At 33.3% G+C, this 17,283-nt stretch overlaps 1 protein-coding gene across 1 annotated transcript; it reads left to right on the forward strand.

The window, feature by feature from the left end:
- Window positions 1–4,556: 4,556 nt before the first annotated feature.
- Window positions 4,557–12,771, forward strand: LOC148607346 (waprin-Thr1-like). The gene is made up of 5 exons (XM_088546902.1): window positions 4,557–4,697; window positions 5,163–5,274; window positions 7,764–7,820; window positions 9,529–9,645; window positions 12,695–12,771. Exons 1-5 carry the CDS (start codon window positions 4,653–4,655, stop codon window positions 12,697–12,699), a joined length of 336 nt encoding a protein of 111 aa, XP_088403028.1. The 5' UTR covers window positions 4,557–4,652; the 3' UTR covers window positions 12,700–12,771.
- Window positions 12,772–17,283: the final 4,512 nt, after the last annotated feature.

The following is a 17,283-nucleotide window of genomic DNA, read 5'->3' on the forward strand; positions in this document are numbered from 1 at the left end:
CAGTGATATGTCTGTATTATATTCAATTTCACCAAAGCCTATCGAGCTTTCATTTGAAACAGAAAGAATTCAGTCCATGTTGTTTGACGCTTACATGTGATAGGGTTGTGTCCCATTTTCTAGGTCTACCCCAACAATTAATATTTTATATTATACATCTTACTTAAATTTCTGATTTCCTTAGTTATAGCTAGTTGCTTTTCATTGCTATCTAGAACTACCAATATTTCATTCTGATTTTCACATGTCTTTTTAGCATGACTCTATGACAGTCTAATAGTGGACAACTGTATACATGTTCTCAGACCCATCATGTACAAGTAACAAGTAGACGGACAGGCTTAGATTGATAAATATATAAATGATGATGAAAAAGCATCTTTAAAATCTACAAGGATGCACACTGCATACAATTTAGCTTTTTCACAGTATAAACAATCCAAATAGCTCATCAAGCAAGACTTATACTGATATAAATATCTCGTTCGAACCGAACTGCCAAACTCAGAAACTTAACTACTCTTGAACGTCGATGTATCTCTCTGCACCATGAGAACCTATATGTTCTTCGTTTCATAATTTTCCTTTACTCTTTCGTCTATACCGGACTTGAATTTTCGTACGCAACTCGGTGGGTGTTTCTAGAAAAGCAGAGGATGTTTGTCATACCGGTCCATGCTCTTAGTTTTACGTACAGCCCCTGGAATGCGTTGTTTTGATTTCAATGGAATCCTGATTGGCTTCATTACTCTTTTAATTGTGTTCACACAATTTCTTTTTAAATTAAAGATAAATACAGGTCAATTAAATAATTTATTCAAAATCAATATCAATACAAATAGAGAAATCATCTTTGAGTGATATTACACTGTCAGTTCGGTAGGTTTTTGTCATGCATGTTTCTAATTTTTCGATAATGCTTAAATCTCCCCTAACCGGAAGGACCATATTTGAATAAAGAGTTTTTGCAAGAATAGTTGTTATAGCCTTGATGTCCTCAATCTCGAGGTTCTGCAATAACCATTTATAATTGAAAATTTTGGATGCAATAGGTAAAGTATAGTAATATGAAATGATCGGTATTGATTTGTCCCTGAAATATGGGGGACTTATGTTGCTTAAAGTTTTGTGATAGAGGATGTTAGTCAAATTAATTGCATCTATACCTTTGTTGACAACAAACGGTAGTGGAAGAAATGATCACTTTTCTCTATCTTGATCTTCTACACAAACTGGTTTAAAGAGTTTGTGGAAACAAAAATGATGGCAACAAGTCTGTATAATGGCGAGGTAGATCCAGATATAGGAGTGTCAAGACTTGTTTTGTAAAGGGAGTGTGGTAGAGTGAGATGTATAGAATAGAGTATAGTTTGAATGTTATGAAGTCCAAGAGGTTTTGTATGAGAGGATGAAAACCATCTATGGAGACATCATGTATTTCGGTGACGTATAGTGGCGATAGCCATGACTCCTTTTCCGTCTTGGATTTTTGTCAAATAAATTCCTCACATTTATGCTATTGTTTTATTGGCTTGAAAGCTTTCCTATACTTTTGATGTTGTCATTGCACCCGTAGAGTATTGCTGAACCTAGTCTACGTATCCAGTATTTCTCATTTTCCCGACGATAGCCTTTACTTATGACGGGACAATTCGTTGGGTGGTAATTATTTTTGGAGAGTACGAACTTTCATAGAATGATCTTGTTGATTAAAATTTTGATATACTGTCGGGAATATGTTGGTATTGATTCCGGAACTATAACAGCACATTCGTTTGTTTAATCGTTCTTGTGATTCACTGACATATACTAGACCACATGAATCGCATATTAATCCATATATTAATATTGAATTTGTCGTTTTGCAACTTAAGTCATTGTTACTTCTTGAGTTATAGGTTTTGTTCGTAAGGGTACTAGTGAAGAAAGACTCAGTTATTAGAATGTTGCCTGCTTTTAATACCAAATTTTGATATAGCACGTTGTGGTTTGTCAACATTGTAGTCAAATATATCATTTAAAGTGATGGAAAATGGTTTGATTACGTTGAAAGAGTCTGAATTGTTGTACTGGAATAGATAGTCTGCAGACTGTGCGATTGGGTACGTTTTGTTGGAATTGTCGGAGCAACATCAATTCCAGATGTGAGTGTGCTAGGATTCCCATCTGGGGACATCATAGTCTAACAAGACAACAGTGTGTCCGTTGTATTGTCAGATTCGGACTTTTTTTGTACCGGGTGACGTCCGAGCCAGATTTGATTCATTCCTCTTGTTAAAACCATTAATTACAGTACTGGGCTGATGATACCTTCGGGAACAAAATCCACCAGCAGCGGCAGAATCAAGGAGACCAAGATTCTAGCACATATGGAAAGAAGGTAATCCAGGGACATAGACCTGACATAGAAAACAGACAATCACAACACAGAACATAAAATAACTAAATAATACATACAAAGTAACAAAAGTAAATGAGCAACTCGGACTGCACTAAAAACTGGGAGCATGGACCAGGTGCTCCGATGGGGTAAACGTCCTCTGCTTTTCTAGAAACATCCGCAGAGTTGCTCATGAAAAGTCAATTCCGGGGTTGAGTGTTAGTTGTTGTGTTTTATTTTATGTATATTGTTTAGGTCTGCTCATTATTTCTGGATTGTGGATAAACTATTCTCTTTCTAGTTGTAACCATGGATACCTTGTTTTGCTTTAAAGGCATGATTCTCTCTTTTATCTTTGATCTCAGCTTAAGTGCTTGTTTTGTTATGTAAAATTAATATTTTAGTACATGTAGATTAAGTATGCAGACTGTGCGATTGGGTACGTTTTGTTGGAATTGTCGGAGCAACATCAATTCCAGATGTGAGTGTGCTAGGATTCCCATCTGGGGACATCATAGTCTAACAAGACAACAGTGTGTCCGTTGTATTGTCAGATTCGGACTTTTTTTGTACCGGGTGACGTCCGAGCCAGATTTGATTCATTCCTCTTGTTAAAACCATTAATTACAGTACTGGGCTGATGATACCTTCGGGAACAAAATCCACCAGCAGCGGCAGAATCAAGGAGACCAAGATTCTAGCACATATGGAAAGAAGGTAATCCAGGGACATAGACCTGACATAGAAAACAGACAATCACAACACAGAACATAAAATAACTAAATAATACATACAAAGTAACAAAAGTAAATGAGCAACTCGGACTGCACTAAAAACTGGGAGCATGGACCAGGTGCTCCGATGGGGTAAACGTCCTCTGCTTTTCTAGAAACATCCGCAGAGTTGCTCATGAAAAGTCAATTCCGGGGTTGAGTGTTAGTTGTTGTGTTTTATTGTATGTATATTGTTTAGGTCTGCTCATTATTTCTGGATTGTGGATAAACTATTCTCTTTCTAGTTGTAACCATGGATACCTTGTTTTGCTTTAAAGGCATGATTCTCTCTTTTATCTTTGATCTCAGCTTAAGTGCTTGTTTTGTTATGTAAAATTAATATTTTAGTACATGTAGATTAAGTATGAAGTAAAGAATTGCAATACTAAATATACTCTTTATCGGTTTGAAGTTTTATTGATATTTTTCAAACCTTATCTTTTAACTGTGTAGGTAAGATAAACAAAAAGCTACATACAATGCAAAAGAAACCCTGAAATATCAAGGTAAAAAAAACGAATTACCGACGACGATGGCAAGTAAACCTGATTTCAACGAAAACACAATTAACATTAGTAGTAATTATATAGTGTTGAAAAATAAATATGTTCCATCAATCGATTATTCCTTGATATAATTTGCTATAAGCGTATGGGGTGAGGTAGAAGGACACAAATGTAAGGTTAGATGATATATTTTGTTACACATATCGATGAAAAAAGTCTTAAATGGGCTCAGTGATAATGCTTTGGCTTTTTATTCTTTAAGTCGTTGTTTAGATAATCACAGGAACGAAGATTAAAGGGGTAATCAAAATAACTCGTACAAATGAGCAACATTGACACCACAAAAATAGGAAGCATGGACCAGGTTGAGTTGTCAGGAAAGAAACCATCTGTTTCCCATTTTCAATTCGATTATCATGCCAATATAAATTGTCAAAGTGAAAGGGTATTTTATTTTACTTTTGTATCGTATTAATTTTAAAATTAGAAGAAAAAAAAACTGTTAATGGACAAAATAACTCTGCTATTTCAATTTCAAAGTTTTTTTTTATTTTCCTTTTCGTTCAAATCCTGTATCTTTTTTTTATGATGTGACTGGTCCCATATTTGAATTCATTTCTAAGAACAAAAGCCCGTGTCAGTCACGATGTGTCCACTTATTAGTTAATGGTTTTGAACTTTTCCTTATATTTTACACGAAACCATTAAAGATGATTATAACATTCCTTGTTGTTTTACATTACAAATACCACGTGTGAATAATTTGGAATTTAATAATGTTTCCTTAAAAAAACGAGTCAGTCAAGTTATGTCCGCTAGTTGTTATCAACTATTTACCCTGCAACATTTCCCTATAGTTTACATGAGACCATCAGTTAAAAGATCAGTATAAAACTGTCCGTTGTTTAACAGTAAACTACTACGTACAAAAATATACGAGTTTAATTTTGAAACTTTTCATTACATAGAAGATTTTAGTTGTAAAGGAGCGTGATGAATATGTTCTTTGCAATAGTTGCCGCCATACTTTTAGTTAGGGTAAGTAACTCAATACTGGTAATTTTGTTGTATAAAAAGCAAGTTCTCTCAAAAGTATCATGATTCAAAAGAAACAATAAAACTTTCAAGTTACAAAATATCGTTCAAAAAACGATATTTTCAAGGCGTTGCAAAACGTATTAAAATGATGCAACATGTTTCCATCAGTTAACGTGATTTTGCAGTTTATTTGTTTTGTAAATACACGAATGAACACAAAAGTTATTTTACATATTGCGAAATTTACCATGTTATCAAAGATTTTGCCGATTGATGATGAACATAGTGTGCATAATTATTAGTTGTAGCAATGCATTGTTGGATAAGGTATCCTATATAACAACTTACTAGAAAACTGTTCAATAATTATACAAATTTAAATCTTACCAACAAAAGAAATTTGTAGAGTATGTGGTATAATATCATATTTCCATATTTTAACATTATGACTTGCATATCTGATAGGTCGAGGCAACACCACCTAAAAAAGGCAATTGCCCTTCTATAAATTCAGGAACGAAATGTGACTGCCATCCTGGGCTTCCGCTATGTATAACGGATTACAATTGCAAAGGGAGTAAGTATGATTAAGGTTTTGTTTGAAAGATTGAAAGAGTAATCAAGGGAACCAAGTTTCTAGCGGTAATCAAAGAATGTAATCCAGGGGCAACGACACGACATGGAAAGCAGACATAAACAACAAAGATATAAAGTAAATAAGATAATACATACAAAGCGACAAAAGCAAATGAGCAACTTGGACTCAACTAAAAACTGGGAGCAAGGACCAGATGCACTTGTAGGATAAGGTCCTCTACTTTTCTAGAAACACTCGCCGAGGTGCTCGTAAAAAAATCAGGGGTAGACGAAATAGGATAGGAAAACTATGACCCGTTGAACAAATCAGTTTTCATAGCGCCAATGGATACACCGTAACGATTCACAAGTTCATGATTGTGACCATAAAACTTCTGTAGTGATCACTTCAATCTTGTAGCAACATAATTCTCTTCCAGATGCCTACTTGTTAGAAGTCTGGCGCGATACAAAAAGTCTGCGTAGTTTCGGCAAACTCTTGCATAACGTTTGAATTGTGATATGAACACTCCATACTCAGGTTCTGAAGGGATGTTGCCACACATGAAAGGAAAGTGAACAATTTTGAATGAAAAGTAATTACGTTTGTCGTAAAGTTTGATCAATAGTTTTCCATTATCATCGATTTCTATGTGTAGGTCAAGATATGAGGCTGACTTCCCAGTGTCTCTAGTATTCTTTATCTAAAATTCTTTGGGGTAGCTGCGATGTATCAAATTAGGATTTATTAAAGATAATACGTCATTTATATATCGGAAACTGAGATTTAAGGATCTAGCTAAACGATATGCTTTCTTTCGGATCAAAGAAGTCAGCCTCATAATAGTGAAAGTATTGGAATGTCGACATTTTGCCGACAAACGCGTCCACCATACTGGACAATTGTCGATAAAAAAATTCTAGCATTTTGTAAACATCTTCTGTATATTTGAAAGATGATTTGGAATCTCTACCAAGAACAATATATTTGTATCTAGGTGTACCATTTTTTAAATAACAATGTATAATGTTTTAGTGGGGATTTTGAGTGAGTATGGGAAATAGAATTATACAGTGTTGAGAAAATAACAGGTTATAATGCTATTATATTCTGATAATAGTTTTGAACTGATGGTCTCCAGAAGCCCTTTCGAAATTTTCAGGATCTACATTGAATTAGTACCACTACGGGAGTAACACGTGTTGTGGTAGGACTGCAGACCTTCTTTGACAGCTGTAAATATTGAAGTTAAAGGTTTCAAAGAGGTTTGTTGGTACATTTTGCAGATCCAGCTATTAACGTTATTTGTATGGATATTTGTGGAGCTTTTGAGAGTATGGTAGCAATTGAGATATTATTACTTATATTATTTTCAACGTCTACCTCTGATAGTAAACATCGGATTTAAAATGTTTTGCAGACAAAACAATGTAGTTTGGGCATCTGTCTGCTGGTACGACAACATATTTGTCATGTATTGTAGACAATGTTTTTGCTACATCGGAGTCTTTGAAAACTGATGTGGTATTGGCAATAATTGACTTATTTAAAACTTTCTCACGTCCTTTACCCACTCTAACAGAGAACCAATGTCTTGTTCTCATTGTATCCATTTTCTTGCATATTCTTCCACGGCATCCATAAGAACTTTGAAGTTATAATTCCAATTTATGGAGCGCAGTTCACGGTACTTGGGACCTTTAGAAAAGATATTACTTGAACGAATAATCAAGGGAACCAAGGTTATAGCGGTAATCAAAAGAATGTAATCCAGGGACAAAGACCAGACATGGAAAACAGACGAAAACATGAAATGACGTCATAGCCAAACAATATCGGAAAAACGTACTTCAGATGCCAGTCCTTGATATGATTGAATACAAATACTTTAGAAATTAAGTCGTCCTCATCGTAATTAATTTTTTTGAAATTCAGTAATTTCTTTTCTGAATAATATTTTATTTTTAGTTTGAGTTCTTGGGAAATACTTCATTGCTTTTCATTGTATTTACTTTTATTGTCTTTGAAAATTTGAACCCTATCTTATACTTGTAATAAGTTAAAATGGTTGTTTCATAACTCATCATTTCGCTTATTTATCAATTTAATACGAACGTGATATCCAATGGAAGTATTTGTAGATATGAAGAGAAATTACAATCTATTGTATCTAGCAAAAAAGGTAGTCTGAATTTTGGAGAAAGTATATCATTGAAGTATGTATATTGAATTGCTGACAAATGAGCGTAGTTTTATCATTTTGTTTGGATAAATAATTTGAATTATTTGAAAATCATTACTACTTATGCTGATTGTTTATAGTTTAGTTTTGCTTGTGCTTTCATATATTAGCTATCCCAATTATGTGCGATTCCGCTTTCTATGCTGCAAAAGTTGACTGTAAAATCGATAAAAATCAAATGCAAATGTACAATATTTTTGTTTATATTTCACTGTTTTCTGTTATCAACATATTATGGTTATTTAAGCTGAGAAATGCTGTCCAATGCCATGCAACTGCATGAAAAGGTGTGTACCTCCCGGAGGTAAGTCCAAATTAAACATGAAATAAAACATACATATGGTAGATGCATGGTTATGTCTGATTTAGTCAACCCTAATAAGATAAATAGCAAATCCTTCGATGAATGTTAGAATTTGAAAAAAAAAAACAAAAAAAAAAACAAAAACAAAAAAAAACCAAAAAACAACAACAAAAACAAAACAAAACAAAACAAAAATAAAACAAACAAAACAAAAAACAAAAAAAAAAAAAAACCCCAAAACAAAACAAAAAAAAAGCCATAAATAGTAGCATATAAAGAATAGTATGTTGTTATAACCGACTGCTTGTTTCCAATGCAATACAGTAAGCGGATTGGCAAAATAATTGCAGTTTTTTGTCCTTGGAAAATGCTCATGAATAAATAACCTGCATAACTCAATGTCCGTTGGCAGGTAGTGTTCATTACACGATTCATCTTATTTGTAATTGATTCTTTCCAGTCAAAATTCGAAATATATATGAATTGTTCATCTGGCAATAACAAATGCACCGATTCTCTGCAAAAGGATGACGGTTCATCTATACGGATCATGACATATCGACATATGACAATATATATAGTTGTTTTTTTTTAAATTCAACAAACACTCAGTCATTGCTGCTGATGGTGGATATAAGTTCTCCGAGGGTATTAACCATCCCAGTAGTGTAAGCAGAATTTCCATAAGATTTTACTCATCATATTAATCAAAATTTTAAATATTACATGTACAGATAAGTTTCAAAATAGTTAAAACACTGAGGCTTCATTTTAGGTATTGCACATGAGTACATGGTAGAACCTCTCGCTTTCTATTACAATAGTATTGGTTTTACGTCTCAGAATGTGACGACACTATTCGCTATACTGCTCCATCGGATCATATTGATACAGGGAAAATATATAAACGTATAGAAAGGTCTGAAAACGATTCCCAACGATGTTAGAAATGTCAAATTTGTGATGCAAAGTTTTGGTCGTTCCCTCCGCGGGACTCGAACTTGTACGGCTGTGACATCTATAGCAACACCGCCTGCACAAAGTCCAGCGTCCTAGACCACTCGGCCAGCTAGGCTATATAAAAATATAGCTCTTGCTGGCCAGGTAATTCCTCCTAGTAGGGTTTATCTAGGGCTGTAACTTGGTACTCGATGTATGGTAGTACGGGACAGTTCTGAGAAAGGTCTGAAAAATTCCCAATGATGTTAGAACAAAAATTTGGTTTTACGTCTCAGAATGTGACGACTCTATTCTCTACACTGCTCCATCGGATCAAATTGATACAGGGAAGATAACGTAAACTTATAGAAGGGTCTGAAAAATTCCCAAGGATGTTAGAACTGTCAAATATAGCCTAGTTGGCCGAGTGGTCTGGGGCGCTGGACTTAGTGCAGGCGGTGTTGCCATAGATGTTACAGCAGTACGAGTTCGAGTCCCGCGGAGGGAACGACAAAAATTTGCTTCGCAAATTTGACAGTTCTAACATTGTTGGGAATTTTTCATACCCTTCTATATATATATGTGTGTGTGTGTGTGTGTGTGTGTACAGCATACCAAAATTTGCAACATATATGACTGAATTGTTTTTTGATTTACTGATAAGGCAGCAATCGCTCAGCTATCAATTGACAGAAGTGATCAGAAAGAAAACAATTTTAGAATATTTTGTAATAAATTCTAATACAGTACGTTTTTGTGTATTTTTCAGACTGTTACTTTAATGGTCAATCGTATCAAATAGGGGACAGCTTTCCGGCTGGAGATGGATGCAATAAGTGTTCATGTACTCCTGCCAAGATGGTAGTGTGTACTTTAATGGGATGCAGTAAGTCCATATTTCGCAATTACGTTTTAAAATGATAATATAATTTATCTTCATATTTCATTACATCCTGGACCCATTCTTTATCCACTGAGAAATGCATCGAGTCCATTGTCATTTTCTTACCTTCACATGAGATAATTACATACATAACTTTTCATTGCCTTCTGAACATCCGTATTGCTTTTTATATCCTGCACGTGTGTAACATCATTAATAACATGTTCCACATAGTGTGTTATCTTTTGACAAAAGAAAGCAAGCTATATATATATATATATATATATGATCGGTTTTTTGAGTACTAATAAGTAGCATACACCGCTGGAAAGATGACTTTGAAAACTCTATTAAATTATGAACGTTGCGTATCATACATCCCATATCGCAATCCTACCGATGATTTTTTTTATTATTATTTCGTATCCTCCTGTCAGTTTGTCACTCTGAAAACTTTGTAACGGGTTTGTTTGTATTGACACGCACAGATGATATGGAGCGTGGTACTAGAGGGCCAAAAAAATACCGAAACGGTCAAAATGCTCTGCACATGCACTGAATTTACTGAACAAAAATGTGTTTAGTATTATTCAGTGATTCAGTGCACATTCAGTGCGTGTTACTCAAGTCGTGTTCTGAGTTTTTGTTTTAATTTCAATATCATAATTATTTTGTTTCATGTTGCACAATGTAAAGTCCTACATGTACATATACACCTGTCTGTCATTCCCCAGCCGTCACCTGTGTCACGGATGGCCGAACCGTGAAAAGATAAATGAGGCCACCCACGAAATCTTTTACTGTAGCCTTTTCAAAATATCTTTGAAATTAATTTCTATGACAAAGTAAGTCTGATACACAAATTGTTGGTAATTATCGATATCCAAACAGACCAAAGTAAAGTGTACGTAAAAGATACATGTTCATTGTCTCGGGTAGAGTGGGTCATGAATTATTAATTATGATAAATATTGCAAAATCATATATATGCTACACCGGATTTTTTTTTATTAAGAGCTATTGAATATGAAAATGTTTTGGTCTGATATTACAAGTACTTTTGTATTTGTTTTAATTATTTAATGATCTAAAATTTGGTTGCACCGATGCGGTTAGTACTGTATATTACTTTTATAAATATAAAATCTATTTTTATATTTATACCAATGAGGCCTCACTTAATTTTTTACTTAATATATAAAAAAAATCCTCTATATACATACCACATGTAACTTATCGAAAACATACTTATTTCGATTATAAATGAAATGTATTTGTATTTGAAAACTTAGAAGTATATTTATTTATCAAAGTCCTGTGTGTTTAAATGATCTGTATTTTTTTTAAATCAGAAAAAAAAAAATGACGGGAGCCATTTACTGCGCCATTTTTTCAACGTTTGTGTAATATGCCTTGCTGCTGTAACGCAAATAAAACTAATTACCGTGACCTTTTCCGATGACGCTCTACAGACTTCGCCTGCATCATGTGTATGCTCCTTTTTTTCTAAAGAACAAGTTATTATTGCATTGGGACATATTTTTTTCCTTCTTTCTTTCTTTCTTTCTTTCTTTCTTCTGTGTTTGTACAATGTAACCACTATCGCCACTCGCCAAATGCATAAATACAAAGAAATTAACAAGCATTTATATTTCAAGTCACATATATCAAAAAGACAAGCGTATGCGGGATACAAGGCTATAGATAGCTTGTTTTCTCCTAATTATGCACACAACCAATAATAAAGAGTTTTCAAGTCGGTGATTTTAAATCACAAATATTTAGTCATAGGCTGTAATTAGTCATTTATCAACCCCAAGGTCATTCGAATGCATACAGGCTTGAGTGTGTTTCATATAAATATAATTTATTTAAACTTCAAAGTTTTGGATAAGTGTCATATCTTGAAAGATTTTGTAGTGAATTGGTTATGTTGTATGGAATAAAGCACATATTTATAAAGCACGGGATATTTTGTTCCTTTTAATGACCTTATGCAAATTCTAAAATGAAGCTAAAAGTCAATTTACTTTGTTATGTCACTTTTAAAAAGTCCAATGGCAAGTCAATCGCTCTACATTATCTCTCGAGATTTGAGATATAGTGTTGGTACGTCCGTTCGTTTGTCCATTTAGTGGAAATATCTATTGTTACATTCGATTTACTACTGAAACATAATAATATTAAACCTGTGTTGGCATGTAGTAAATAAGCATCTGCGACACATTAACAATGTATTATACAGGTAAATACACCGAGTCCCTTCTAATCAAATACAGGTAAATAACAATACTATGCAAGGAACTAGACATCTCTCACCTCTTATACTCCCGTGTTACTGACTTCTCTCTGACACCAACATCCACACGTTCATTCATTTAAAATAAAATCGTTTTCAGTATTTCAACCACTTGTCTGCCTTTTCCTATATAAAAGGTGAGTTTTGTAAAGTCAAACAAATAACCGCAGAAGCGTATAAGCTTCAATTATCTGCACAATTTTGTTCAAAATTTATAACGGAATAAGCTAATTAAAAGGCTTGTAGTAGGGATTCGGTCCCCGATAAATGCAGATGGAATAGAAATATACAAAACAGTTTATACACGTAAAAAAAAATAGTTAGCTAGAAAAAGTAGTCGCCTCTCTCAAGAAATTTTTTCTTACTCACTACTCTATCCAAAACAGCGCCCTGCAACATAGTTAAAAACTCAAATGATCAGGAAATAGTGACTTGTCCTATTTGATAAAAGTATTCACATTTTTCGAGTACATTCTGCTTTGAAAAAGAAACACAACTTCTCACTCAGACCATTTAATCCCTTTTTGATAAACAAAAAAAAAACAAAAAAACAAAAAAAAAACAAAAAAAAAACAAAAAAAAACACACAAAAAAAAACAAAAAAAACCACACACACAAAACACAAAAACAAAACAAACAAATGAGAAAAAAGAAACAACAACAAACAACAAAAAGAAAAACCACAACACTGTACTGTCATCCAATACTGGGACAATGACGTATAGCAATAAACAATAAATGTTTCAATTTCAGATTAGAACTAAACGAAAGGTATGATGAAGCCAACTACACGAACGATGGACAAAATAAATATGGCATAAATTATTCAATTACTTGTGTTGTCATTCGTCATTTTTTTATAATACTTGCTTTGAAACGTTATCATTAAATACTTGATTTTAAGTATAATAATCTTTCTGTAGCAATATGTATTCGAGAAAATAATTAAGCATAATCCTCGAAATCAATTCATCAATCCATATTATGGTATATATTAAGGATCATTATGGTATATATTAAGGATCATTAAATGTTAAAATAAGGCTTGATTGTAGAAAACTTTTTTTTCGACAAATTGAATTGATTTTTGTAATGATGATCAAATTTCATGCATTGTCTTTCTTGAAAATGTTATTTAAAGATTTTTACTTTTTGTAATTTTGTTTGCAATTTGTTTTAACTACATTTTTTTTTCTACTAAATTATAGTCCGGTCATCCTGCCCCTTGAATAATGTGACACACACGTTCCATCACGTTTTAACTAGATGTATCGGCCAACGCTGTACTTTATGAAAACAAAACTTTTAACGGCCAATAATGCATGGACATGTTTCATTGTAAATACAAAACCAGTAAGATCCAAATTCTAGGAGCTTAAGTACTGATTTTAATCAGTAGAATTTAATTTCACATATGTTCTATGTCTTCAAAGGTCAAAATTCAATGTTGATAATATACAAATATACTAATGTAATAAAGTACACCTTTTACAGTTCAAAAATGAATTAAATGGTATTGAATTGTAGTTAATTTTAACACATAGACATATGATGAATTATATTGTTAAAGTTATGGTTGTTCAGTGGCATATCGTCTATGTTAAGTTTTGTTTAATGATATGTTTTTTTTTTATATAAAACTACATACATTGCTAAATGTTTTAATGTAAAAAAATAGAAAAAAAAACAGACATTTTTATGATCTGATCTCGATGGGATCATAATCATTTCCCCCCAGCATCTTGTTTTCATTTATCTTTTGTCTAACCTACAATTGTTCGCGTTTGCCCTGGAAAATTTAAGCTAAACCGAATGCAACAACACCTGACCCAGAATAGGACTAATATTTGGCTTAAAAATAATACACCACACGGGCTTAAAATCTTCTATAATAAATGCCGCCGGCCGATAAGATAAAAAAAATGAGATAACGAAAAATATATACAAATGTAACTAACCTTTTAAAATGTTCTAAATGGTTTTACCAACCCTAAAATAATTCAGTAAAGGTAACTATATAGACTTGTAATTGACATTTTCAAGAGCACTGAAATATAAATAATGGGTTTTGACAATGACAAATATATCATTTTAAGCGGTCTTTCGGTGGAGTAGGGGTATATATATAGCGTATAAATCAATAATCTTAGATGTTATCGCAAATTTCGTGGTACCATTAAATAATTAGACATTGGGCTGCCTGATGATACCTGTATATATGAATTAAACTTCTTGTAAAAAAAGAGGAAATTGAACAATTATGGCTGCTTGAGCAGGGTTATGAGGCTACAGGATTGCGGTAATCAGTACAATTATTTATATATATATTAAAAATAATAAAAAGAAGAAGAAAAATATGCATTAAGAAGTAGAAAAAAGATCAAACAAACACATTTTGAAAATTGGTATGCTATATGGACTTGTCAGCTTTTGTTGCGTCAGCATAAAACGCTGTGAAATGCTGCTTAAATATGAGAGAGTGTATGTTGAAATTCTAAATCTATTTATATTCAGTTCTGAAACAACAAACTGGCTGATAATTGAGTGGTCAGCAATTTTCCTGATATGACCATAGACTATAAAGGTGGCCTAAATCATATAAAAACTTCGAGCTCATCTTTTAATCTCTATCTATAGGATAATTTACACTCGTTTCCTCTTTTGAACACGACAAATACCGAAAAAAGTGCATCGTTTCCTGTTCTTTCAGTACAATGCCGCCAAGCAGTAAAACCTACAATGTTTTCTGAATTCAGAAAAGCAGACACTATACAAATGCTCCGATGTGTACTTTCTAAATCTTGTCATGCATTTGCAGTTTCTAGCGTAGTTATCGCCCCTACATGTTCCTGGCCAGCGCCAACGATTAAATGAAGATCAAGCAGCTATAGCATTATACAAATAATAGCTTTCCAAAAACGTTTGTCTGACCTTAAAGAATTGAATAAACTTGTTAGCTCACATATATAATGTGTAGGTCAAGATGATTAGAAGTTTGTTAATTTCGTAGAATAAAATTTAGGTTGGTACTTGCACAGAATCTTTTAGCAATAATTTTATAGGCAACTAGACATCGATGAGATGGCAACCATCTCTGTGGGCCCCGACACTGGGGTAACAATATCTACTGTCTATCTATTGTATTATGCACAACACGGTGGATAGACACTACATTTTGTCATATTCATACCATTGTAGATAGTTGATAAGTGTGAGGAGAAATGTTTTAACAATAAAAAAGAAATGGAAAATAAAATAAATTAACCTTGAGGACAAAGTTCAAAGCTCAGAGTAATCAACTACAGTATGCAACACTCCATGCGACTGGAGGTCTTTTACCCACATGCAAAATATGTAAAGTCTATCACATGTACATGAGACAAAACACTGTTACAGCCGGGACAAGAAATTACCATGTAAAAATCAATAATTCAACCTCAAGGTCAAATGACATCATCAACGTTACAAGACACTATGTTTTAGGTGATCTGTCCAAATGCCGAATATCAAACGACGATCTCAGGAGACAAACAAGTAACAGACCGGACAAGATTTACCATGTCAAAATCAATAATTTAACCTTAAGGACAAAGTTCAAGGCCGAACGTTTTCATCAATGGTGCACGAAACCTCGTGCAAAATATCAAAATCCTATCGCATAAGACAAAATGCAGAAGTTTGCGCAAAGTGATGACGATAGCTTACATTCCGATTTTTGTAAAATTCTGCCAAGTTGTTTTCATAGCAGTTGGGCTGACAAACTATATGACAGACACACAGATAAGCAAAATATGTCTACCCACCAAAGTTGAGGGAGACATAAGAAAGCTATATGATTGTATCAGTTCTAGTACTGAAGAAGCAATTCAATCATTTTTCAACCAAAGGCAGTCAAGCATGAAATGTAGGTCTATTTGTGGGATGCTGACATTGTTTTTCCGACGCTGTTGGTGTATTTCCCTTTTTAACATTTGACCTTAAAGACGCTCTTCCATGGAAACGCAGGTCACCTGATCGCAATTCTGTTTCCCAATTGGCCAAAAACTGATAACTAAGTTACATATCCTTCTCCTAATATTGATTGCATTCTTGTTAAATATATTGCATTAGAATTAATTATCCTTTTGATTAAGGAATATGAACATACTGAGTTAAATATTTAAGCGTTTATTATCTGTAGAAAACTCAGACGTTCATATATACATAACTAAACGGAGTCTTCCAGGGATGAGCCACAAGAAAACAGTATACACACTATAGTACTATATGACATTGTTGCTAAATTCGTGAAAAATATTGTGTACACGCTTTTATCGAAGCGTCTCGGGACTTTCCCGTATTCTTTTCCTGTTACTAGCGGGCCGATTTTAAGCCGACTAAACACTTTATTGGAAGCGGATTGAACCGCACTGGCCTGTTAGAACCGAATTATTTGGCAAATTAGAGCGAGATGGCGTCCGTGATTTTTTTTCTTTTCGCTTGTAAGCCGGTGGTGCCGATTCACCATGATCAGGTGATACAAAAAATGTTTGCCGCCTACATATTACTCATGAGGATTCTGTGAACTTCGAGCTGGTTTTCCAAACTTTTATGAGATCAGTACCAGTTTGATTACTGGTTTACTAATTCTTCCAACTCTTTTTGTCAGGGAACAGATGAAAACCGGAAATTGTGTTAAACCTTAGAAAAGCCTGACGCCGTGATGTCAGGTAATAAATATAGATATTTGATGCAAATTTAAATCTACTGAACCGCAAATATTAAAATGATTAATGATATTGATTTAATATTTAAGAGGCAGTTATTTATAAATCTTTAATATAATCTGTTTACAAATGGAAAAATCAGCTGTGCTACCAAATTGGATGTGTTCTCGTATGGTCAAATTATAATGAAGTGTGTCGGTTTAGTTTTTATCAAAAAGGACCAACTTCAATTCAATATTAGATGACATTTATTACTAAAGTTGCATTTTAAAATACATTTAACTTATTTGTTAGAATTCAATCCAGTTTCGTCTATTATTGAAAAAGTAACTTTAAAACAATAGTGATTTTAAAAAGAAATATACATTTATATTGCTGAGAAAATTTGAAACGTTTTGAAAGAAGCATCCATGCGTATATTCAGGTCCAGGAGTAGTACATTTGATGATTAACACAAGTGACAAAATAAAAAACAAAACAAAACAAAACAAAACAAAACAAACAAACAAACAATAAAGAAAACAAAATCATGCTTGACAGTATGATGGGGATTATTTATATACGCCCCCCCCCCCCAAAAAAAAAAAAAAACAAAAAAAAACAACAACAACAAAAACAAAAAAAACGTATGTTTCT

Source organism: Perna viridis, chromosome 9 (assembly GCF_037379345.1).
Source record: "Perna viridis isolate PV_CMFRI_1.1 ecotype Kerala chromosome 9, ASM3737934v1, whole genome shotgun sequence".
NCBI lineage: Eukaryota > Metazoa > Mollusca > Bivalvia > Mytilida > Mytilidae > Perna > Perna viridis.

Coding starts and splice junctions, on each gene's coding strand:
- LOC148607346 (XM_088546902.1), top strand. CDS start 4,653: ATGAATATGTTCTTTGCAATAGTTGCCGCCATACTTTTAGTTAGG. Junction 4,698..5,162: donor CCGCCATACTTTTAGTTAGG/GTAAGTAACTCA, acceptor CATATCTGATAG/GTCGAGGCAACACCACCTAA. Junction 7,821..9,528: donor AAGGTGTGTACCTCCCGGAG/GTAAGTCCAAAT, acceptor TGTATTTTTCAG/ACTGTTACTTTAATGGTCAA.